General features: G+C 37.7%; 2 protein-coding genes across 9 annotated transcripts in view; one reads left to right on the top strand and one right to left on the bottom strand.

Moving 5' to 3' along the window:
* Window positions 1-25392, top strand: part of MAST2 (microtubule associated serine/threonine kinase 2) — a 208477-nt gene that overhangs the window by 25798 nt on the left and 157287 nt on the right. For all 8 annotated transcript variants that reach the window (XM_038558183.1, XM_038558188.1, XM_038558184.1 and 5 more), the window contains exons 2-3: window positions 5132-5279; window positions 10906-11048. In XM_038558183.1, the coding sequence (XP_038414111.1) occupies window positions 5132-5279; window positions 10906-11048 (291 nt within the window). The remainder of the gene's footprint in view (window positions 1-5131; window positions 5280-10905; window positions 11049-25392) is intronic.
* Window positions 24229-24615, bottom strand: LOC102154080 (U6 snRNA-associated Sm-like protein LSm3). The gene has a single exon (XM_038558200.1). It carries the CDS (start codon window positions 24604-24606, stop codon window positions 24310-24312), a length of 297 nt encoding a protein of 98 aa, XP_038414128.1. The 5' UTR covers window positions 24607-24615; the 3' UTR covers window positions 24229-24309.

Below are 25392 nucleotides of genomic sequence, written 5' to 3'. Positions count from 1 at the left end.
AGTTTGTTTTCTTTTTTAAAGATTTTATTTATTTATTCACGAGAGACACATAGAGAGAGGCAGGCTCCATGAAGGGAGTGCTATGTGGGACTCGATCCTGGATCTCCAGGATCATGCCCTGGGTCGAAGGCAGTGCTAAATTGCTGAGTCACCTGGGCTGCCCAGGTTTTATAGTTTGATTCATGATCCATTTAGAGTTAATTTTTGTCTGTTTGATATGCTAGAGGTATGGGTCAAAGTTCATGTTTATACATATATATGTTTATATATGTGTATATGTGTATATATATATATACATACACACATACATAGGTAATCAAGCAAGGTTTTTTGATAGGCACTAAGGATGGACTTTGATTAATGTGGCACCTGGATTTGACTCTTGGTAGGGTAGATTGGGAAGAATCTGCTACAGAATATAGAATTCTCTTCACCTACTAGATAAGACAACTTGGGGATAAGACGACTCCTAATGAGAGTTATTAATGGAGGTTTTTAGTTTGGTACACGTTTTTAGTGTGTAGACTTCAAGATCCTGGGATCACAACCTGAACTGAAGGCAGACGCTCAACCACTGAGCCACCCAGGTGCCCCAGGGAGATGGTTCTGAGTCAGGACAGAGAATCTCTGTGAGGACTCCCAGGGAAATAGGCAAAATAGCCACAATTCAGTGCTCTGAATTAAAAGAGAAAGCTATGAGCTCTTAACAGTTGGAAGTAAAATGTAGAGACTGTATGTATAGTCAGGCAATTTTCAGCCCCCCTCCCTCCCCTTTGGATGGTTGAACTTTACTTTGGCATGTGTTAGATATGTTATTGTTATAATATTGTTACAAAAGATATATACAAGTTATATGTAGTTTCTTTTATTTTTTATTTTTTAAAGATTATTTATTTATTCATGAGAGACACAGAGAGAGGCAGAGACACAGGCAGAGGGGAGGGAGCCTGATGCAGGACTCGATCCCAGGACCCCAGGGTCACACCCTGAGCTGAAGGCAGATGCTCAACCGCTGAGCCACCTGGGCACCCTTTTTTTTTTTTTTTTAAATTTAATTTATTTATTTGAGAATGTGAGTGAGCACCAGCAGTGAGTGGAATGAGGGAGAGGGAGAGGCTGACTCCCTGATGTGGGGCTCCATCCCAGGACTCTGGGATCATGGCCTGAGCTGAAGGCAGACACTTAACCAACTGAGCCGCCCAGGCACCCTTAGGTTATGTGTAATTTATGTCATGCTTGCTATAATTTTGCCTTTTAAAGATTTATTTATTGAGAGAGACTGTGAGAGTGAGAGCATGCATGGTGGGAAGGGACAAAAGGAGAAAAAGTCTTCAGCAGACCCCACACTGAATACAGAACCTGACGCAGGGCTCCATCTCACCACTCTGATGAGATCACGATCTGAGCCGAAACCAAGAGTTGGACACTCAACCAACTACCACCCAGTTGTCCCTAATTCTGCCTTTTAAAAATTTTCACTTAAGGGCAGCCCCGGTGGCCCAGAGGTTTAGCGCTGCATTCCGCCTGGGGTGTGATCCTGGAGACCTGGGATTGGCTCCCGGGATTGGGTCCCATGTTGGGCTCCCTGCGTGGAGCCTGCTTCTCCCTCTGCCTGTGTCTCTACCTCTCTCTCTCTGTCATGAATAAATAAATAAAATCATAAAAAAAAATTCACTTAAGAATAGTGTAGTACAGGGCAGCCCTGGTGGCTCAGCGGTTTAGCGCCACCTTCAGTCCAGGGCCTGATCATGGACACCCCGATCGAGTCCTTGTTTCCTGCCTTGTTAATTTTCCCCATTCTCACTGGCGTGAGGTGGGATCTCATTGTGGTTTTGATTTGTATTTCCCTGATGGCAGGTGATGCGGAGCATTTTCTCCTGTGCTTGTGGGCCATGTCTATGTCTTCCTCTGTGAGATTTCTCTTCATGTCTTTTGCCCATTTCATGATTGGATTGTTTTCTTTGCTGTTGAGTTTAATAAGTTCTTTATAGATCTTGGATACTAGCCCTTTATCTGATACGTCATTTGCAAATATCTTCTTCCATTCTGTAGGTTATCTTTTAGTTTTGTTGACTGTATCTTTTGCTGTGCAAAAGCTTCTTATCTTGATGAAGTCCCAATAGTTCATTTTTGTTTTGGTTTCTCTTGCCTTCGTGGATGTATCTTGCAAGAAGTTACTGTGGCCGAGTTCCAAAAGGGTGTTGCCTGTGTTCTCCTCTAGGATTTTGATGGAATCTTTTGTCACATTTAGATCTTTCATCCATTTTGAGTTTATCTTTGTGTACGGTGCAAGAGAGTGGTCTAGTTTCATTCTTCTGCATGTGGATGTCCAATTTTCCCAGCACCATTTATTGAAGAGACTGTCTTTCTTCTAGTGGATAGTCTTTCCTCCTTTTTCGAATATTAGTTGACCATAGAGTTGAGGGCCCATTTCTGGATTCTCTATTTTGTTCCATTGATCTATGTGTCTGTTTTTGTCCCAGTACCACACTGTCTTGATGACCACAGCTTTGTAGTACAACCTGAAACCTGGCATTGTGATGCCCCCAGATACGGTTTTCTTTTTTAATATTCCCCTGGCTGTTCGGGGTCTTTTCTGATTCCACACAAATCTTAAAATAATTTATTCCAACTCTCTGAAGAAAGTCCATGGTATTTTCATAGGGATTGCATTAAACGTGTATATTGCCCTGTGTAACATTGACATTTTCAGAATATTAATTCTTCCAATCCATGAGCATGGAATATTTTCCCATCTCTTTGTGTCTTCCTCAGTTTCTTTCAGAAGTGTTCTGTAGTTTTTAGGGTATAGATCCTTTACCTCTTTGGTTAGGTTTATTCCTAGGTATCTTATGCTTTTGGGTGCAATTGTAAATGGGATTGGCTCCTTAATTTCTCTTTCTTCAGTCTCATTGTTAGTGTATAGAAATGCCACTGACTTCTGGGCATTGATTTTGTATCCTGCCACACTGCCAAATTGCTGTATCAGTTCTAGCAATCTTGGGGTGGAGTCTTTTGGGTTTTCTTTGTAGAGTATCATGTCATCAGCGAAGAGGGAGAGTTTGACTTCTTCTTTGCCAATTTGAATGCCTTTTATTTCTTTTTGTTGTCTGATTGCTGAGGCTAGGACTTCTAGTACTATGTTGAATAGCAGTGGTGAGAGTGGACATCCCTGTCTTGTTCCTGATCTTAGGGGAAAGGCTCCAGTGTTTCCCCATTGAGAATTATATTTGCTGTGGGCTTTTCGTAGATGGCTGCCTTCTTTTTGTATTAGCTATAGCTTCCAGTTCTCCATCCTCCCTCCTCACTTCTGTTATAGTTATCTTAATACATCATTTGTTTTAATGTTACAATGCCTAAATATCCCCCTTTATCATTTTATCCATTTACTACTAATTAAAAAAATACTGTTTCCTTGTCTCTTCTGTGATTTTTCTTTAACTTTTTTTCTATGTTTGGGCAATTATTTATTTTTAAAAAAATATTTATTTAGTCATTCATTCATTCATTCATTCATGATAGATGTAGAGAAAGAGAGAGGCAGAGACACAGGAGGAGGGAGAAGCAGGCTCCACGCCAGCAGCCTGACACGGGACTCGATCCCGGGACTCCAGGATCGTGCCCTGGGCCAAAGGCAGGCGCCAAACTGCTGAGTCAACCAGGGATCCCTGTTTGGGCATTTATAAATTATATTCTGGATAGCCACCACCAGCCAATATTAGTACTTTCCCATGTTTGTGAGCCTACCAATCTCAGTGTGTGACCTTGGGGAGGTTAAAAAAATTAAAAAAAAAAAATCTTACAGAGGTTGGCATTTTCCCATTTTTTTTCCCCTTGTGGGGGTTCCCCCCACCATGGCTTTTACAAGTTACTTGAGTCTTGTTCTTCAAATGACAGGTAGCATAGATTTTAGTTATTTCTTCTGTTTTTCGTTTTGTCTTTTTTTTTTTTTAAGATTTTATTTATTTATTCATGAGAGACCCAGAGAGAGAGAGAGAGAGAGAGAGAGAGAGAGTCAGAGACGCAGGCAGAGGGAGAAGAAGCAGGCCCTATGCAAGAAGCCCGACATGGGACTCGATCCTGGGTCTCCAGGATCACACCCTGGGCTAAAGGTGGCACTAAACCGCTAAGCCACCAGGGCTGCCCTCGTTTTGTCTTTGAGCTGTCCATATTACTTTGATGTGCTACTTCTCTGTTTTAGCTTTCTTCATTGAAATATGAAAGATACGTCTCATTTGCCTTAATTTTTTTTCCAAAATAGTTTTTTTTTTTTTTAATGCTTCTAATTAGGTGAATGTTTGCTTCACAGTATCTGAATCTTGATGATATATTGGACACTGCTTACTGAGTAAAGAGGAGCAGGCATTGGGATGGAGTGGGATGTAATGGATTAAAATAAAGGCAAAGGGAGGCCTTGCCCGTGTTTCATATTGTCTGTGTTTTCTCCATAGTACTTCTGTGCTTTTTCATTGAAATGTATTTAGCTCCTATTGTAGACCTATAAAGAGAACTCTACATTTTATTTTAGCATTAGAAGCATTTCTAACTTTGTATAGCAGGTAAAGGGAGGTCTGCTATTTATTTTTAAAAACCAAAATATGTTTTTCTTTACTGCTTATAGGAAGAGTGAATAGAAGGAGAAAAGTAAATTAACATCACTAGACACATACTCATTATGGAGAAAGATGTCTTTTTTACTTTTTTTTTTTGAGTGAGAAAGAGAGAGGGAGAGGGTTGGGGGGGAGGGGTAGAAGAAAAGAGTACAGAGCTTGACTTGGGGCTTGCTCCCACAACCCTGAGATCAGGACCTGAATTGAAACTTGAGTTGGACGCTCAACAGACTGAAGCATCCAGGTGCCCCTTTGGCATTTTATTTTTTTTTTTTATTTTTTTATTTTTTTTTTTTTTCCCTTTGGCATTTTATAATTAGTGTCCCACAGCTTACGTAGCATACCCAAACAGCTTTTACTAAGAAATATGTTTCTAGCTTTAGCTGTTAAGCAGAAAGTATAAAAGGCTGTCATTTTTTAAACTGCAATGAGTGTTGTAGATGTGTTTAATATATAAAATCCTTACACTTTCAGAAAAAGACATTACAGATTTATATTTTGCCTTTTTTTTTTTTTTTAAGGATGTGATAGCTGGACTTAGTCCCCTGCTTTTCAGGAAGCTCAGTAATCCTGACATAGTTTCATCCACTGGAAAAGCTAAACTCCAACGACAACTTAGTCAGGATGACTGTAAGTTGCGGAGAGGAAGCCTGGCTAGTTCACTGTCAGGTAAGTAATTTTGTTTCTTAAGAAATGCATGACAATGTTGTCAATATTTAAGGGTATATCAGCTGACTAGGCATATTGATGGTTTCTTCTCTGGTGGTAGTTTTGTATGAATAACTTATGGAGAAAGCCAGCTTCCTGACTTTACTACCTCCTCATGACATCTCTGGTATCTAGCTCCTGAACCTGCTAGATATTTCCTAGTTGATCACTATCACTGGTTATTCTCTTTGAATTTGACTTTTGCTCTCTGCCTCACTTCTGTGGACTTCACATCCTTTGCTTCTTTTGGTTTTCTTTTTTCCATTTTCAAAAATCTATTCCAAGGCCTGCAGTGCCTGTCCACCCTATCCATAGAAAAGTCTTTAAAAAATTCAAGCGGAGGGACAGCTGGGTGGCTCAGCAGTTGAGCTTCGCCTTTGGCTCAGGTTGTGATCCCGAGATCCGGGATCGAGTCCCACATTGAGTTCCCTGAATGGAGACTGCTTCTCCCTCTGCCTCTCTCTCTCTCTCTCTCTTTCTCTCTCTGTCTCTCATGAATAAAGAAAATCTTTAAAAAAATTCAAGGGGAAAAAAATGATACTAGGAAGTCATGGTCCAAATAGGAAACAAAACATGACATAATTTTAAGTAATCAATAGAATATTAAAAAAGAGTCCATTTGACCTCACCTAAAAATATTAGGTTAGTAGAGAAGAATATAATCCTCCTGTACTCCTTGGAAGTTTTAAATTTCTTTTTTATTTTTTTTCCCTTTTCAGGGCCATTCCCTTGGCTCTGTCTTTCCAGTCTTTTATTGGAATTATTTTGCCAGGCATGTATTTAATCACATAGAACCATTTTTTGTTTCCATAGTGTTCTGTTCTTCTTCTTGTTTTTACTTTTAAAGTTTTTTTCTTTTTTTAAAATTTATTCATTTGAGAGAGCGACAGAGCTATCACAAGCAGAGGGAGAGGCAGAGGGAGAAGCAGACTCCCTGGTGAGCTGGGAGCCTGATGTGGGGCTTGATCCTCTGAACTGGAGATCATGACCTGAGCTGAAGGCAAACACTTAACCGTCTGAGCTACCCCATATGCCCATATTCTGTTTTTCTTTTAAGGATGTATTACCTTATTAATATTGTATGGGTGAATAAAATTTTGACTTTTGTATTAAAAAATTTTTTTTATGTTTTCTTTTGTTCCTGAATCAACTCTTTCTTTTGAGCACTTAATAACTAGAATCCATTGCTTTGCTCTGAGGTGCCAAATCCCTTCTCTCCTATGAGGTAATTGGCTATTGGCTCCTGGGAGATACAGTGTGGAAATGTGGTTGTGTTTGAGTCTCTATAGATTTTCAGTTAATCCGATTCAGCCTTACATCTTAACTTGATGTTCTCTTTGGTATCTTGCATTTCTGAGTATTGATGAACTGATATTAGATTTTGCTGGGTAGCCTGCTATCTCATTTAACTGCTATTTAACTTCAACCTCCTATGTGCTTATGATACCTTGTGTCTTTCTTTGCCCAGTTTCATTGGTTATGACTCACCTGTTTTAGATTTTTCCCAAATTTTGTTCATATCCTCAGTCAATCCTCCCTCCCTCATTATAGCCTTTGTTTGTTTATTTTACTTCTTTATTCTGATTTATTGTCCTGGGTGACAAAAGATAAAAGTATGTGCTCAATCAGCCATCTTTTTATTTATTTTTATTTTATTTATTTTTTAAAAGATTTATTTATTTATTCATGAGAGATACAGAGAGAGAGAGAGAGAGAGAGAGAGAGAAAGAGAGGGGCAGAGACAAGCAGAGGGAGAAGCAGGCTCTTCGTAGGAGCCGGATGTGGGACTTGATCCTGGACCCTGGGATCACGACCTGAGCCAGACGCTCAACCGCTGAGCCACCCAGGTGTTCCAATCAACCATCTTTTTAATTGGGAATATTTTATAATTAGCCTTTTGAGTCATTGTAAGAATAATTAGAATTTTTAAGTTTTTTTTTCTGAGTTATTTCTTTACTAAACTAGTTTCTCCATTTGTTCATATTGTTCCTTCTGTCTTATGTAGTTTGTTTTCCTCAAATTCTCAGTAATCCTTGGTATACACTTCAACCCTAGACTAGTGTGTGTTCAAATGGGTTTCTTTTGCATTGTGTAAGCCTCTTTCTCCAGCAAGCCCTTATTTTGAAGGGAGATAGAGATGTGATACTAGCCTTTGTGTATATGGATAGGGTAAGTCAAGGAGCTAGCTTTCCTCTAGGGTATATAAGATGAGGAGTGGGCAGGTGATTTGGAGAACTTGGCAGCATTTGCAGAAGGAAAGCAGACAGGCAATCTCTACCCTGGCCTTAATGGAAGTTTTGAGGAAAGAACTATTCTTATTTTTTGTAGAGGGTTTTATGGGAAGTCTTTTTGGTAAAGCATACTTTTGCGAACAGACTTGAAAGATAACTAGATTTTTTTAAAAAATTGCATTTTTCTGATTAAAAAAGTAAACATGTCAATAATAAAAAATCTGAGTTCAAAGACATACATTATGTCAAAGTGCAGTTCTTTTTTTAATTTTTTAAAATTTTTTAATTATTTAATTATTTTTTATTTTTTTAATTTTTAAATTTTATTTATTTTTTATTTTTTTAAAGTGCAGAGTTCTTTTTTTTTTTTTTTTTTTTTTTTTTTTTTTATTTTTATTTATTTGTGATAGTCACAGAGAGAGAGAGAATGAGGCAGAGACACAGGCAGAGGGAGAAGCAGGCTCCATGCACCGGGAGCCCGATGTGGGATTCGATCCCGGGTCTCCAGGATCGCGCCCTGGGCCAAAGGCAGGCGCCAAACCGCTGCGCCACCCAGGGATCCCAAGTGCAGAGTTCTTAATCTTTACTTTCTCTGTCTCCCTTTCTCTAATCATTTATATGTACTTCATTATACTTAAATATACATTAGGAAATTTGTGTAAATATATACAGACTTTTTTATTTTAAAAATCAAAATTGGAATCATATGCCATACACTTCTTTTCTGCTTTCTTTACTCAACTAGAAATGTTGCATGTTTTTGTCTTGACTAAATTTTGAGCTTTATTCTTCTTCTTATTATTATTAACGGGTTCAGTATTTCATTATGTGGAGATACTATAATTTCTTTAAATTATAATAAACATCTTATTTTTTATTCTGGTGAGCATTGCTAAAGGGAGCATTTTGGTCTATTAATTTTTCATTATACTACATTCCTACAGGTGGAGTGTTGGGTACAAACATATTCAAATTAAAATTTTAGTAAGTTTTGCTAAATTGCCTTACAAATAATTTGTATCACATTTTGTTTGCAATAAAAGGTTATGTTGTAGCAAAAACAAAACTAAAAGCTTTTGCTCACACCTTTATAAGAATGAGTATTTCCATGTTGAATAGGATTTGCCAGGAAGAGGAAAGGTTTTCAAGCGAATTGGGTGATCAGGATAAATTCAGGTGAAAATGCAGGGCATGATATTGAAGTTGATTGAGCAAATGGGTGGGGGAAGGTGTTGAAGGAGATGAAGTCAGGAAGATAATCTGGATTTATGGAAGATCTCTTTAGTTTTTTAAAAGTTTAGCTAATTATTATTTTTTAAAGACTTGTTTATTTATTCATGATAGAGAGAGAGAGAGAGAGAGAGAGAGAGAGGCAGAGACACAGGAGGAGGGAGAAGCAGGCTCCATGCCGGGAGCCTGACACGGGACTCAATCCCAGGACTCCAGGATCGCGTCCTGGGCCAAAGGCAGGCGCTAAATCGCTGAACCACCCAGGGATTCCCCCCCCTTCTTTTTATAAATTTATTTTTTATTAGTGTTCAATTTGCCAACATACAGAATAACACCCAGTGCTCATCCTATCAAGTGCCCCCCCTCAGTGCCCGTCACCCAGTCACCCCCACCGCCTGCCCACCTCCCTTTCTACTACCCCTAGTTCGTTTCCCAGAGTTAGGAGTCTCTCATGTTCTGTCTCCCTTTCTGATATTTTCCACTCATTTTTTCTCCTTTCCCCTTTATTCCTTTTCACTATTTTTTATATTCCCCAGATGAATGAGACCATATAATGTTTGTTCTTCTCCGATTGACTTATTTCACTCTAGCTAATTATTTTAGTAGGGAGTCATCAGAAATTTTTTAGGGTAGGGAATGATACCACATTTGTCTTGATTAAATCACTAGCAGCAATGTGAGGAATATTACAAAGGAAGAGGTTGAAATAGGACTTGCACCTCAATTAGAAAGTCATTGCAATTCTAGATACTCCATCTTTATTTTTTATTTTATTTTATTTTAAGATTTTATTTCTTTATTCATGAGAGACACAGAGAGAGGCAGAGACACAGGCAGGGGGAGAAGCAGGCTCCTCGCAGGGAGCCTGATGTGCGACTGGATCCCTGGACTCTGGGATCACGATCTGAGCCAAAGGCAGATGCTCAACTGCTGAACCACTGAGGCATCCCAATACTCCATCTTATAAGTCACATATAAGTGATTTTCTTGTAGTCCTTTTTATTTTTTTAAAAGATTTTTAAAAATTTTATTTTTATTTATTTGACAGAGAGAGATACAGACCGTGTGAACACCAGCAGGGAGAGCAGCAGGCAGAGGGAGAGAGATAAGCAGACTCCCCACTGAGCCGAGAGCCAACACAGGGCTCAATCCGAAGACCTTGGGATCATGACCCTAGCCTAACTAAGGCAGATGCTTAACTGACTGAGCCACCCAGGCGCACCTCTTATAGTCTTTCATTGGGATTAAGGCAGTCAGTCAGTCTGGACTGAATACCTGTAGTCTGTCCAGAGCATCAAAGATTAAGTATTCATCTTCTGGAAACCTAAGGGCCAAACTTGTCTAGGAGAACTATCAGCTCCCTTCATGTTGCATTGAGTTGATGAGAAATGAAGTAGCATGGAAGGGACTGGAAAGCTCCCAGCCTGCTAGGTTGGGTGTCAGGGTTGGGTGCTGGCATGGTGGTAGATATTATAGAGAATTTAGAGAACTAAATTCTAAATTATTATTATAGAGAACTCTATAGAGAACTCTGAACTCTGAATAGAGTTCAGTTCAGTATTCCACTTAAATTCTCCTCTCTACCAAGACAGTTGGAATTTTTAAAGGGCTACAGATTCCTTTTTTTTTTCTTTAGATTTTATTTCATAAGAGACACACACAGAGAGGCAGAGACATAGGCAGAGGGAAAAGCAGACTCCATGCCGGGAGTCTGATGCAGGACTCCATCCCAGGATCCCAGGATCAGGACCTGAGTCAAAGGCAGATGCTCAACCACTGAATCTTTAGGGCTGCAGATTCTTTTTTTTTTTTTTTTAAAGATTTATTTATTCATTCAGAGAGAGCGAAGAGAGAGGCAGAGACACAGGCGGAGGGAGAAGCAGGCCCCATGCAGGGAGCCCGACGTGGGACTCGATCCCGGGTCCCCAGGATCACACCCCAGGCTGCAGGCGGTGCCAAACTGCTGCGCCACCCGGGCTGCCCAGGGCTACAGGTTCTAAAATGAATGTGGCGGAACTTCATTTTGTTTTGGATCACTATACTTTTATTTTTTGATATCATTGTATATTTTTATTCATTAATCAATAAATAATTACAAGTATATTTTCTAAACCCTATGTTTAAAGGTAAGCAGCTGCTCCCCTTGTCCAGCAGTGTACATAGCAGTGTGGGACAGGTGACTTGGCAGTCTTCAGGAGAAGCATCAAACCTGGTTCGAATGAGGAACCAGTCCCTTGGACAATCTGCGCCTTCTCTTACTGCTGGCTTGGTAAGTGTTAGTAAAGATGGTCCCTTGCTCTATGAACAAATTCTTGATTGCTATGGCCACATTTATTATTATTATAATTTTTTTTAGGATTTGGATAGTTTAATTTTTCAAAGTAAAGTATAGAAAAAGAATGGAATTTATTTATTTATTTTTAAAGATTTTATTTATTTATTCATGAGAGACACACAGAGAGAGAGGCAGAGACACAGACAGAGGGAGAAGCAGGCTCCACGCAGGGAGCCCGATGTAGGACTTGATCCTGGTACTCCAGGATCATGCCCTGGGCCGATGGCAGATGCTCAATCACCGAGCCACCCAGGTGTCCCAAAAGAATGGAATTTAATTGAATATATTTTGATTGCTCTCTTACGCTGTTGTTGGTACTGATTAAGTTGGAAGAGTTAAGAAAAAAGATTTAGTATGATTGAATGAATGAATACATTTTCTGGGAAAGAACTTTCTCATAGACAAGATTCTTGACCTTGTGAAGTTACGTTGCTTCTGTGTACAGCTCTGTGATATACTATTTAGTACATGAGGGTAGGATACTGAGCAGTTTAGTATGTATTGGATGCAAGAATGAGCCTTTCCTTGTCTAGGATCTGTATGATAGACAAATCTAACAAAAGTTAAGTTGTGTAGTCTGTTGTTTTCTGCCTGTGATTGTATCTTCTACCCCTTTACCCTCAGTACCTCTACCTTTTTACTTAAAGTACCTATTGACTTCCTGCCGATCTCACATTCTTCCTAAAGGACAAGGCACACTAGTTATTTTCAGGGTACAATAATAGTAACTTGTTCACATTAAAATATAATCTCATCTATTCTTTGAGATTATAAATCTTTTGTGTTGGCATGTATGGGTTAAGAAAGCTTTGTCCCGGGATCCCTGGGTGGCGCAGCGGTTTGGCGCCTGCCTTTGGCCCAGGGCGGATCCTGGAGACCCGGGATCGAATCCCACGTCGGGCTCCCGGTGCATGGGGCCTGCTTCTCCCTCTGCCTGTGTCTCTGCCTCTCTCTCTCTCTCTCTCTCTGTGTGACTATCATAAATAAATAAAAATTAAAAAAAAAAAAAAAAAAAAGAAAGCTTTGTCCCTTTGTCCATCTTGGGAAGTGGGGGTAGGGGAAGAAGTCTTCTATAGCAGGTGGGAGGTTAATTCTTGGATCAGAAGATTTTTTTTTTTTTAAGATTTTATTTATTCATGAGAGAAGAGAGAGAGAGAGAGAGAGAGAGAGAGAGAGAGAGAGAGGGGCAGAGACATAGGCAGAGGGAGAAGCAGGTTCCATGTAGGAAGCCCGATGAGGGACTCGATCCTGGGGTTCCGGGATCATGCCTTGAGCCAAAGGCAGACACTCAACCACTGGGCATCCTTGGATCAGAAGATTTGTTTATGATCTGAAGTTTGTGACTCTTAGACCATAGGGAGAATTAGAAACTTTTCTACCCCTTAACTTTTTATTTTGAAAATTTGGGATATGGTGAATACCCACATACACTCACTTAAATTGGCCAATTTGGCTGTAACTTTATATTTTGTCACATTTGCTTTATCTGTGTGTGTGTATGTATGTATTTTTTTCCCTGAAACATTTCAAAGCAAGTCACAGACCTTATGATGCCTCATCCTTCCGTATTTTTTGTAAGACCAAGGACAGTCTCCTAAATAAATACAATATATTATCAGATCCAAGAAGTTTAACACCAGTTTAATAATAGCATCTAATATAAAGACTGTGGTTAAATTTCCCCACTTGTTCTCAGCATGCTATTAGAGCCCTGCTTCTTCCTTTTAACCTCTGGAATGTAAAAAAAGTATATAGATTCATGTACCATCATTGAGATTGAAGATTAATTGATTTTTTTTAAAGATTTTATTTATTTATTCTGAGAGACACACAGAGAGAGGCAGAGACATAAGCAGGAGAAGCAGGCTCCCCACAGGGAGTTTGATGCAGGACTCCATCCCAGGACCTCAGGATCAGGACCTGAGCCACAGGCGATGCTCAACCACTGAGCCACCCTGGTGCCCATGACTGATTGATTTAGATTTTAAAGTAATCTCTTGGGGTGCCTGGGTGGCTCAGTCGGTTAAACGTCTACCTTTGGCCTGGATCATGAACCCAGGGTCCTGGGATCAAGCCCCATGTAGGGCTCCCTCCCTGCTCATTGGGGAGCCTGCTTCTCCCTCTGCCCCTCCCCTTGCTTGTGCTTTCTCTTTCTCTCTCTCAAGTAAATAAAATCTTAAAAAAGGAAATAATCTCTACACCCAATGTGGGGCTCAAACTCACAACCCTTGAGATGAGGAGTTGTACTCTACTGATTGAGCCAGCCAGACACCCTCCCATCATAGAGAATTTGATCCAGTGGAATTGGGGTGGGTCCTAGGGATCTGTATTTTTTCTAAAGCATAATAACTGGTTTTAACATGAACCTTTGAGAATTACAGCCACTAAGGTAAAGCTGAATGTTTTGTTTTAAAGTGTTGTGTTGCAGAGGGAATTCCTGGACTGAGATTGCTGGAGTCCAAGCCCAGGCCAACTGAAGTAGAATTTATATGAAATGAAGTCAATTTCATTCCTGAATTACTTTTTCTTTTTAAAAGCTTATTGAGATATAATTCACATAAGATACAAGAACGCCTGGTGGCTCAGTGGTTGAGCGTCTACCTTTGGCTCAGGACGGAATCCCTGAGTCCCCGGATTGGGCCCTGCATCAGGCTCTCTGCATGGAGCCTGCTTCTCCTCCCTCTTCGTATGTCCCTGCCTCTCTCTGTGTCTCTCATGAATAAATAAATAAAATCTTAAAAAAAAAAAAAGATACAATCGACCCAATTAAACTGTACTATTCAATGATTTTTAGTATATTCACGGGTATATGCAGCTATCACTGTAGTCAATTTTAGAATATTTTTATCACTTTAGAAAGAAAGAATCCCTGTACCCTTTGGCTGTCACCTCTTTTTTTATTTTAAAGATTTTATTTATTTATTTGAGATATATAGAGAGTGATAGAAAGCACGAGCAGGGAATAGAGGGAGTGGGAGAAGCAGACTCTGCTGAGCAGGGAGCCTGAGGTGGGACTCCATCCCAGGACCCTGGGATCATGACCCAAGCCAAAGGCAGACGGTCAACCATCTGAACCACCCAGGTGCCCCTAGTTGTCACCTCTTTATTCTCTCCTCCCCTCAGCACTATGTAACCATTAATCTATTTTCTACCTCTGTACATTGCCTATTTTGTACATTTCATATAAATTGATTTATATAATATGTGCCCTTTTGTGACTGGCTGCTTTCGGTTAGCATGATTATTTTTAAGATCTATCCATGTTGTAGCATTAACAGTACTTCATTCCTTTTTATCACTGAATAATATTCCGTTGTATGGATATACTACATTTTATCTGTCAGTTGATGGATATTTGGGTTGTTTCTTCCTTTTGACTGTGATGAATAATGCTTCTATGAACATTTGTTTAAAGATTTACATGTGGCCATGTTTTAATTTTTTTTTTTTGGTATATACTTAGGAGTAGAATTGTTTGGTTGTATGTTACTGTGTGTTTAACATTTTGAGGAATTACCAGACTGTTTTCCAAAGTGGTTGCACCATTTTATAATCCTATCAGCAGTGTATGAGGATTTTTTATTTCTTTATATCCTCACTAATATTTGCTATTGTCTTTTTTTTTTTAAAGATTTTATTTATTTATTCATGAGGGACACACAGAGAGGTAGAGACATAGGCAGAGGGAGAAGCAGACTCCCTGTGGGGAGCCTGATGCAGGACTTGATCCCAGGACCCCTGAATCATGACCTGAGCCAAAGGCAGATGCTCAACCACTGAGCCATCTAGGTGCCCCGATTGTCTTTGATTTTACCTATCACAGTGGGTCTGAAGTGGTATCTTGTGGTTTTGATTCTCAGTTTCCTAATGACTAATGACATTGAGCATCTTTTTTTTTTTTTCTTTAAGATTTTATTTATTTGGGATCCCTGGGTGGTGCAGCGGTTTGGCGCCTGCCTTTGGCCCAGGGCGCGATCCTGGAGACCCGGGATCGAATCCCACGTCGGACTCCCGGTGCATGGAGCCTGCTTCTCCCTCTGCCTGGGTCTCTGCCTCTCTCTCTCTCTCTCTCTCTCTCTCTCTCTCTCTGTGACTATCATAAATAAATAAAAAATTAAAAAGATTTTATTTATTTATTCATGAGAGACAGAGAGAGAGAGAGAGGCAGAGACCCAGGCAGAGGGAGAAGCAGGCTCCATGCAGGGGGAGAGAAAGAGAGAGAGAGAGAGAGAGAGGCAGAGAGAGAGGCAGAGACACAGGCAGAGGGAGAAGCAAGCTCCATGCAGGGAGCCCGATGTGGGACTCGATCCCGGGTCTTCAGGATCAGGCCTTGGGCTGAAGGCCGCAGTAAACCGTTGAGCCACCCGGGCTGCCCCAGGGCATGTTCTTTTAAAAAGTATTATACAATCATATTATTATTTTGTATGCTTCTAGATGGGAAAAAAACTTAGATGACATCTTATCCAAGATTAACTTTGTCTTTTAAAAAAATTTATATACAGTTGAAAATCTGGTGTTAAAAGTAACATGGGAGAAATACTTATGGCTTAGAACTTGGAAGACCAAGATATACATGATACTTAGCTGTCTGAATTTGAGTAAAGATGACTTATTTGAGCCTTTTCCCCCACATCTTGCTGCTTTGCTTTCTCATGAATATGTAAGTAATCTCTAAAGCTTTGATCTGTGTTTTCTGTATTTCTGGATGTGAATCCACTGAACTATATCATCATGTCTACGACTCCATCTACTTGTTCTGCCTTTCTCTTCCTCTAAATCAGTTCTTCCTTGTTATTCCCTGTCTTGTTAAACAGTGCTATTACCCACCCAGTAGCTGAAAGCCAGAGACCTGGAAATCTTTCTTGTCTCCTCCTCTATCTTTCCTACCCTCTCATCCAGTTACCCAGAGAGCCTTAGCTTTCAACGTGTTCAGGTGGTATACTTTTTTTTCACCACAGTTGTGGCCATTTCTAAGCCATATTTATAGTCTTTTTGCTTAGATCATTGTAGTGTCCTCGTTGTGTTAACACCGTATTTAGTCTTCTTCCTTTCTAGGCTACTCTTCATTCAGAAGTCTTATTTCAAAAACACGAATCTAATTAATGTCTATTCTTTCTTTAATTTTTTTTTTTTTAATTGAAGTGTAGTTGCCACACCATGTTGCATTAGTTTCAGGTGTACAACATACTGATTCGGCAAGTCTGTATGTTATGCTGTGTTCACCATAAGTGTAGCTACCATCTGTTACCACAAAATGTTATAATACCTTTAACTGTATAACCTATGCTCTACCTTCTTTTAGTTTTGTCTTCCAGTTTCTTCATTTGGTTAATATTTATGTAGCAGCAGTGTTTAGCCATTCACTTGTTTAAAATCTTTAAAAAGCTTCCTATAGTGGTTATTATAATACACAATATTAATAATTATTGAGTAAATGAATTTTCATTGATATTAGCAAATGGGCGATGAGGAACTGGGGACAGAGATCCCAGGTGGAAGGGTTAGGCGTGGATGCTTTTTCTTTGAAATCAGAATGTTGGGTTAAGTAATTTATATCTCAATATAAAGACTGACCTAACCAGTGAACTGTGCTGAATATTGGCATTTTAGTAGGATTGTAAATCCCAAGAATCTCTTGGTAGAGAGAGTTGGTAGAGATTGACTGATTCTTCAAATGTACTTTGGGATTCTTTTTTTTATTTTGTTGGCAGACTTTGCCTTTATAGGAATGATGGCTTTATGGTGTTAAACAAAAGTCAATCTGAGTAAATTTGAAGATGTAATTGCTTTATTAAATGATTTATGAATCAGGCAACATCCTATCTAGCAAGTAGAAGGGAGCTCCAAGGAGTTAAGCAGGAAAAAGACTTTTAAAGGCAGAGAGGTCAATACAAAGAAAGAAGAAAGGAATTTATTGGCAGGGAATGCATTTAGATAAAGTTTCCCTTTTAAGGGGAACAGAAGGAGTCTATTAGTAAATTTCATATTATTGACCAGGAAATTCCATGTAGATAGGTTAAGTTTATATTCCTGGGGGTTGAAACTGCAGTTAGGTTAGGTATTAACTCTTGGTTTTTTGACTTGAGGCATTAACCTAAGTGATGCCATTTTGGGTCTGTGGTTTTCTTCTTAACAGCAGGAAATGATCATTTGCAAAGAATGGCTTTGTCCATCATTATGTTTCTAATCTACATGTAGCACATGTGGCACATACTAGGAAATGTATGATTTCTTATTAAATGAGTAAAGAACTTTTTGGAATATCTTTGGTAATGTTACAGCTGGTTGGGTTAATACTTGTTTGAAGTATAATGTCTGCAAAAGAAGGTTGATTTTTTAATGTGTCAGTACCAACCTGAAATGTCACACAGACCTCTATTTTTTGTCCTTAATAATCATTTTTCATCAACTTCTTTGATAAATACATAGAAGGAACACTTACCACATATGCTTATGGCATATTTTCCATGTCGAATACATTCAGTCAGAACCTCACAAACAAATGATGGCTCAAGAAGAAACAGCAAATGAGATTTAACAGAGGGAAAAGTAAACTTTAAGGAACCAAAGTTCAAAACCAGATTGAACTTTGTATTTATGTAAAGTTTGAAGATATTTTCACCCTAAAAGAAAAACTTCTATCCATTAAGCAGTCTTCTCCATTCCTCCTCCATCCTAGTCCTGGCAACTACCAATCTTTATTCTGTCTCTATGGATTACTTATTCTGGATGTTTCAAATGGAATCATATAATATGTGATCTTCTGTTTCCTGTAGCTTCTTTCATTTAGCATAATGTTTTTGAAGTTCATCAACCTTGTAATTGAGTTCCTGGTTTCAGTTCCTTTGTGTATATATGTAGGAGTAGAATTGCTGAATCATGGTTATTCTGTGTTTAACTTTTGAGGAACCATTAATTTCTTTTCCATAGTGGCTACATTGTTTTACATTCCCCCCAGCAACATATGAGAGTTCCAATTTCTCTACATCTTCACTAATACTTGTTATTTTCTGTTTTTTTATTATTATTTTTTTAGTTATAGTCATTGTAGTGGGTATTTTGATAATTTCTTTCATTATTTTAAAAATTATTTTTATTTTTTTTAAGGATTTATATATTTATTTGAGTATGACTGGTGGGGAGGGACAGAGGAAGGGGAGAGAAACTCAGGCTGATTTGGTGCTGAGTGTGGAGCTGAACAGCAGGGACTTGATCATGACTCAAGCTGAAATCAAGAGTCAGATGCTCAACCAACTAAGCCACCCAGGTGCCCCTATTATCATATTTTAAATTTAATAATAGTTCAGAACTTTTCTGAGATGGGCATATGTGGGGTACACTTCTAAAGGAATTAAAAATCCACGATACTACCTAGAACTTTTTCCCATCATTCTTTTTTTTAAGTGTTTGAACTATGGTTAAGCATTATTATGTATTTTTAGATCCTTTGTGATTAAAATTTTTTTAAAAGTAAATTCAATTTAGTTAGCATATAGTATTATTTTCAAGGGTAGAATTTAGTGATTCGTTAGTTGCATATAACACCCAGAGCTCATTACATCCAGTGCCCTCCTTAATTCCTGTCATATCCACTTACCCAATCCCCCCAACTTCTCCTCCAGCAACCCTCCATTTGTTTCCTGTAGTTAAAAGTCTCTTATGGTTTTCATTTCATTTTATTTTTATTTTTCCTTCCCTTCCCTCCTCCTATACTCATCTGTTTTGTTTCTTAAATTCCACATGTGAATGAAATCATATAGTATTTGTCTTTGAATGACTTATTTCACAATTCATCCACGTTGTTGCAAATGGCAAGATTTCATTCTTTCTGGTGGCTGAGTAATATTCTATTGTATACATATACCACATCTTCATTCATCTGTTGATGGACATGATTATTCTTTAATTATCACATAATGACTTCAGGATGCGTAGATTTTTGTTTTATCCACTTCTGTGTTACAAAGAGATTCTAAACTCGGCCGCTTCCCTGTTCACTCTACCTTTCTGCAGCTGAAGCTCTGCAGTCTCTCCCTACGAGAGTTGGAGATCTTTGTGTCAGTTGTATTGAGGTATAATTTACCTAGGATAAAGTTCACCCATTTTAAGTGTACAATTTGATGAGTTTTCCCAGATGTGTACAGTTGTGTCACTACCACCAAATCATGAGAAAATCATGGTGTTGAAGTTCCTGTTGCCCCCAAATATTCCCTGTCTGTTGTTCGCGGTCTTTTCTTTCCCCCAGCGCCAGCCCTTGGTTACTGATGTTTTCTGTCACTGATGATTTTTTTTTTTAAGATTTTATTTATTTATTCATGAGAGACACAGAGAGTAAAGAGAGAGAGAGAGAGAGAGAGATGGACAGACAGACAGGCAGAGGGAGAAGCAGGCTCCACGCAGGGAGCCGGACGTGAGACTTGATTCTGGGTCTCCAGGATCACGCCCTGGGCTGAAGGCGGTGCTAAACCGCTGAGCCACCTGGGCTTCCCTGTCACTGTGATTTTTGCCTTTTCCAGAATCTCATATAAATAGAATCATATAATATGTAATCTCTTGTAATCTTGAGTTCTTTTACTTAGCATAATGGTTTTGAGATTCATTCACATTGATTTGAGTATCAGCAGTTCTTTTTATTTCTGGAGGTATTCCTTTGGCATGGGTATAATCAGACTTTATTAATTCATCAGTTGATGATCATTTGGATTGTTTCTAGGTTTTGCCTGTTACTGAGAAAGCTCCTATGAAAGTTTGTGTACAGGTATTTGTGTGGGCTTATGCTTTCATTTCTGCTTGATAAATACCTAGGAATGAGATTGCTGGGATATATGGTTAAGTGTATGTTAATCTTTATAAAAAAACTGCCAAGCTGTTTTCCAAAGTGGCACTTTTGCATTTCCATTAGCATTTGCTTAACATTTTTGTCAGTGTTAGGTATTACCATTTTAATTGTAGTCACCCTAATGGGTGTGGAGGGATTATTTCATTGTGATTTTAATTTGCATCTCTGATGACTAATGAGGTTGAATTACTTTTTGTGTTTATTTGCCATTCATATATCTTTTCTGATGAGGTATCTGTTCACATCTTCTGTCAGTTAAAAAATTTTAAGTTGTCTATCTTGCTGAGTTTTAAGAGTTTTTTGTCTACTCTGATATTAGTTGTATATCAGATATAAGGTTTTAAATAATTTCTCCCTACCTGTGGCTCAGATTTTCATTTTCTTATTCGTGTTTTATACAAAAATCTATATACAAAAAAAGCAAAAATCAATTGTATTTGTCTATACTAACAATGAATAATTAGAATTAGATATTTAAAAATCACTGCTATTTACAATAGCTTAAAAATATATAATATAGCTAAATATAAACTTAAGAACTCATTTGTAAGACCAGTACATTTTAATTATAAAACATTACCAAGAGAAATTAAAGAAGACCTTAATGAATAGAGTGATATGTCAATGGATTGGAAAATTCGATATCAAGATGCAAATTCTCCTGATTGATTTATAGATTCATTGCAATCCTAATAAAAACCCAAAGAGTCTTTTTCAGAAAGTGACAAGGTGATTTCAAATTTATATTGACATGCAAAGGGCCTAGAATAACCAAAATATTGAAAAAGAAGACCAGAGTTAGAGGAATCACTTTACCCAATTTTATAGCTTTCTGTAAATGTATAGTAAGCAAGATGGTGTGATATCAATATAAGGATAGACATGTAGATTACAGAATCGAAAGTCCAGAAATAGATAATTGTACCAAGGTAAATAGGGAAAAGGCAGTCTTTTTTTTTTTTATTATTTAAAGATTTTATTTATATGATAGAGAATGACAGAGTGTATGTGTGTGCATGAGCACTTGAGTGCACAAGCAGGGGGAGCAGGAGTGGGAGAAACAGGTTGCTTGCTGTACAGGGAGCCCCATGTGGGCTCCATCTCAGCATCCTGGGATCATGACCTGAGCCAAAGACAGACATTTAACTGACTGAGCTGCGCAGGCACCCCAAGACAGTCTTTTCAACAGATGTTGCTGGAACGATTTACATGGGGGGGAGGGGGAGGAAAGAACTTTGACCTTTACCTCATGCTATATACAAAAATTAATCTGAAATGGATTACGATGAGAAAACATGTAAAGGAAAACACAGGAGAAAGTCCTTATGATTTTGGGTGAGGTAAAGTTTCTTAGAGTTCAAAAAACAGCACAAGCCGTAAGAGGGAAAAAAATCTGACTTTATCAAAAAGAAAACATTTTGCTATTGAGTATTTTTTTTTTTTTAAGATTTAATTTATTTATTCATGAAGGACAGAGAGAGAGAGGCACAGACATAGGCAGAGGGAGAAACAGACTCCATGCATGGGACTTGATCCCTGGTCTCCAGGATCACACCCTGGGCTGAAAGCGGCACTAAACCGCTGAGACACCCAGGCTGCCCTTGAGTATTAATTTTTAATGAGATAGGGACAAAATGAAGTGCATCTACAATGGAGTGGAATAGAGAGCATCATGCAACACTGTTAAAGAGGTATTAATAAGTTTTGTTTGGATTTAAAAAAAATATCACTACCTTCTTTGGAGACAGAAATCCATAAGTCATGGTAAGGGATATTTGCAAATAACTCCTACTGGTTTACCCATTGATTTCTACTTTTTAAATTCCTATTCAAGAAAAAATTTTTGAATGAAATGATTGTGAATGCCTTCTAATTTGTAAAAGAAGTAAATACTAGCTCAAGCTCTAAGCCTATAGTCTCTGTTCTTGCCCTGACACTTAGTAATCATATAAGCTTAGGGAAGTCACTGAACTTTAATTTTCTGTTTTCTCATCTCTAAAATCAAGATAGTTATAGGGCTTTTTTCATAGAATTATTAGGATAAAATGAGAACCCATTTAAAATAACATAGTGCCAGATTTGTAATAAGTATGAACTAAATGTTAGCCTTTATTTGTATGCCTTTAGGTACCTTAAATAGTAATACAAGCAATTATTTATAATACAGGTTATACTGATGGAAAACTGCTGAATTAGAAGATAATCAAGGAATAAGAATGAATTCATTTATAACTCTGAGGATTAGATTGTGGTGCCTTTAATTGAAATTGGGTATATAGGAAAAGGAACAAGTTTAGGAGAAGAAATTAATGAATTTGATTCTCAGCATATTGATGACAGGTCATACCGTATAGATATCCTTTTAAGAATAATTGATTGAGATGAAATTCACATAATGTAAAATTAACCATTTTAAAGTGAACAATTAGTGAACATTTAGTACATTCACAGTGTTGTATAACTATCACCTCTGTCCATTTGTAAAACATTTGTCATTCCTAAGTAAAACTCCTTACCGCTTAAGCACTTCTCCCCCTTTCCTCTTCCATTCAGCCTCTTGACAACCATCAATATGCAGTCTGTATGCAGTCTGTCTTTATGGATTTATCTGTTCCAGATATTTCCTATATAAGGAACCATTCCATATATAAACTTTGTGTCTTACTTCTTTGGCTTAACATAATGTTTAGATGGCATTCTAGCGTGTATCAGTACTTCATTCTTTCTGTGACTGAGCAATTTCCCATTGTATGTATATAACTGTTTATCCATTCATCTGTTGATGGATATTTGGAGTGTTTCTACCTTTTGGCTGTTGTGAATAGTGCTACTGTGAACATGTGTGTATGTATACATGTTTGAGTACCAATTTCCAATTCTTTGGGGTATATATATCTAGTGGTAGAATTGAGAGGTCATATGATAATTCCATCTTTAACTTTTTAAGAAATTCCCAAACTATTTGCCATGGTTGCCACACCATTTTACATCCTCACCAGCAGTGTACAAAGATTCTAGTCTCCACACTTGCCAACACTTATTTTCCATTTAAAAAAATAGTCATTTTTTATTATACTCTCCTGGTGGATGTGAAGTGGTATCTCATTTGATTTACATTTCCCTGGTGAATAATGATGTTGAGCATCTTTTTTTTTTTTAATGTGATTTTTTTTTTTTTAAGCCGTGTATATATTTTTAGGAGAAATGTCTCTTCAGGTACTTTGCCCATTTTTAACTTTTGTCGTTTTGCTGTTGTTGAATTGTAAGAGTTCTTTATATATTCTGTATACTAGATCCTTATAAAATGTATGATTGGCAGATATTTTCTCCCATTCTGTATTTTTCTTTTCCTTTTCTTAATAGTGCCTTTTGATGTATAAAATTTAAAAATTTTGATGAAGTCTAATTTATTTCTTTTTTTGCTTGTGCTTTTGGTCTCCTATCTTAGGAATACATTGCCAGGTCCTAGGTCATGAAAATTTACCACTTGCTTTCTCCTAAGAGTTTTATGGTTTTAGCTTTATAGTTAATTTCTGCATATGGTGTGAAGTAGGTGGCTGCAATTTCATTCTTTTGAATGTTTATATCCACTTGTTAGGTATCCTTTTAAGAGTTAGAAATGAACACCTAGAGTAAAGGAGATCAGTTTTAGAGCTATAGATAGGGGTTTTGGAAGTCTTAGATTAAATCATCATCTAAGAGTACAGAGAACGAAAAGAAATGTAGGGGAGCATGAAAAATTTATATGTGAAAGGGCAAGATAGTGAAGTATTCAACTTTGTAAGATTTATAGGAGTTTAGATCATTCACTGTCAGTTTGAGAATTGCTGTCTTTTGAACACTTAGTTTCTACTTTTTTGTAAGAGAAACATGTTTCTAATGCCACCTAGTGTCTTTTCAAAGTACGAGGGTAATGTTTCTTAAGAGATTTACTACTAAAAGTTGAGAGATTTTTTTTCTTTTTTTTAAGATATTATTTATTCATGAGAAACACAGAGAAAGAGATACAGAGACGCTCAACCACTGAGTCACTCAGGTGTCCAATATTATTAGTTTTTTTTTTTTTTCCTGCATCCTGGTGATCACATTTATTGAAAGAGTTGGAAAAAAATTAAAATGCCCTTTAGCTTAAGAATTTTTGAGTTATCTGCAAATCAGCTCATTTCAGGAGTGGAAGAATCCTTGGTCATTTTTTTTTTTATTTTTAAAATATTTTTAATTATTTTATTTTATTTTTTTTCCTTGGTAATTTCTTAATATCAAAATGAACACAGGTTTCTCTTTTGGATGTCTTCTACATTTAAAGAGGCAATCATACAAAATCTCCTATATTCCATACACGATAAATTCTTTGTTTCAGCCAAATCTTAATGGAGGAGCAACTAGTACAACACCATCTCCCTGGACAAAAAGCATCGGAATATTCCGTTTTGTTGATTTATATATCTCTTCATCAATTTCTATAGTAGTCACAGTTTCTTCCACATCTCCCAATGTCATATATAAATGCTGATCATATGCATGTAATCTGCCTCGAAGCTCTCGGTCATTTCTCATTTTCACATAGATTCGCTCATCCAGGCTGAGCCTGATGAGATCCAGGGGCTCTTCTACAGTGTTGGTAGTTTGTTGCTGGTCCACGTCGTCCGCCATCTTTCAAAACCTGCGCCCTTTCTCCTATTATTAGTTTTCTATCCCAACTCAAATATATCCAGTAATGCTACTGATTATATGAAAGAATGTACCATATCCATACTTCTCAGTCTTTCCTCAGCACTCTTAACTTCACCTATGGATAGCAGTACATGACATTAATAGTACAATTAAAAGACTTTCTGACATGAGCACTGGGTGTTATACTGCATGTTGGCAAATTGAATTTAAATAAAATTTTAAAACATTAAAAAAAGGCATTTTAAAAAAGACTCTGTACGAGATTTAAAACAGAAACCGAACAAAACCTATAGCTATAACTTTTAACTGGTGGTTTAACAATACCATTTTTTAATGTGATACATTATGAAACATTTGCATAAACATTCTGTCATGTATTCTAACCCTCAACAAATTCAATAAAATGTCTTCTAATAGTCCAAATTAACCAGTTCAAGTAAAAAAAATTTTTTTTAATGTCTTTTAAAAATATGAAACCCAGGGCACCTGGGTGGCTAAATTGGTTAAGTGGCTTCCTTCAGCTGTGGTCATGACCTCAAGGTCCTGGGATTGACTGCCACATCTGGCTCCCTGCTCAAGGGGGTAGTTAGCTTCTCCCTCTGCCTGCCTCTCCCCACCACTCATGCTCACCCTCTCCCTCCCTAATAAATAAAATCTTTAAATATTTTTTTATAATTAAAAAAATATGAAACCCACTATCTTTTAAGATTGCATGCCTTAAATTCTTTGCAAATTTACAAATTTTCACGGAAGATATGGTAAAAA

This window comes from Canis lupus, chromosome 15, assembly GCF_011100685.1.
Source record: "Canis lupus familiaris isolate Mischka breed German Shepherd chromosome 15, alternate assembly UU_Cfam_GSD_1.0, whole genome shotgun sequence".
Classification (NCBI taxonomy): domain Eukaryota; kingdom Metazoa; phylum Chordata; class Mammalia; order Carnivora; family Canidae; genus Canis; species Canis lupus.
This window is presented reverse-complemented; position numbering and strand designations above follow the sequence as displayed.

Excerpts from the sequence above, each read along its gene's own strand:
- LOC102154080 (XM_038558200.1), bottom strand. The coding sequence starts at position 24,606 with ATGGCGGACGACGTGGACCAGCAACAAACTACCAACACTGTAGAAGAG.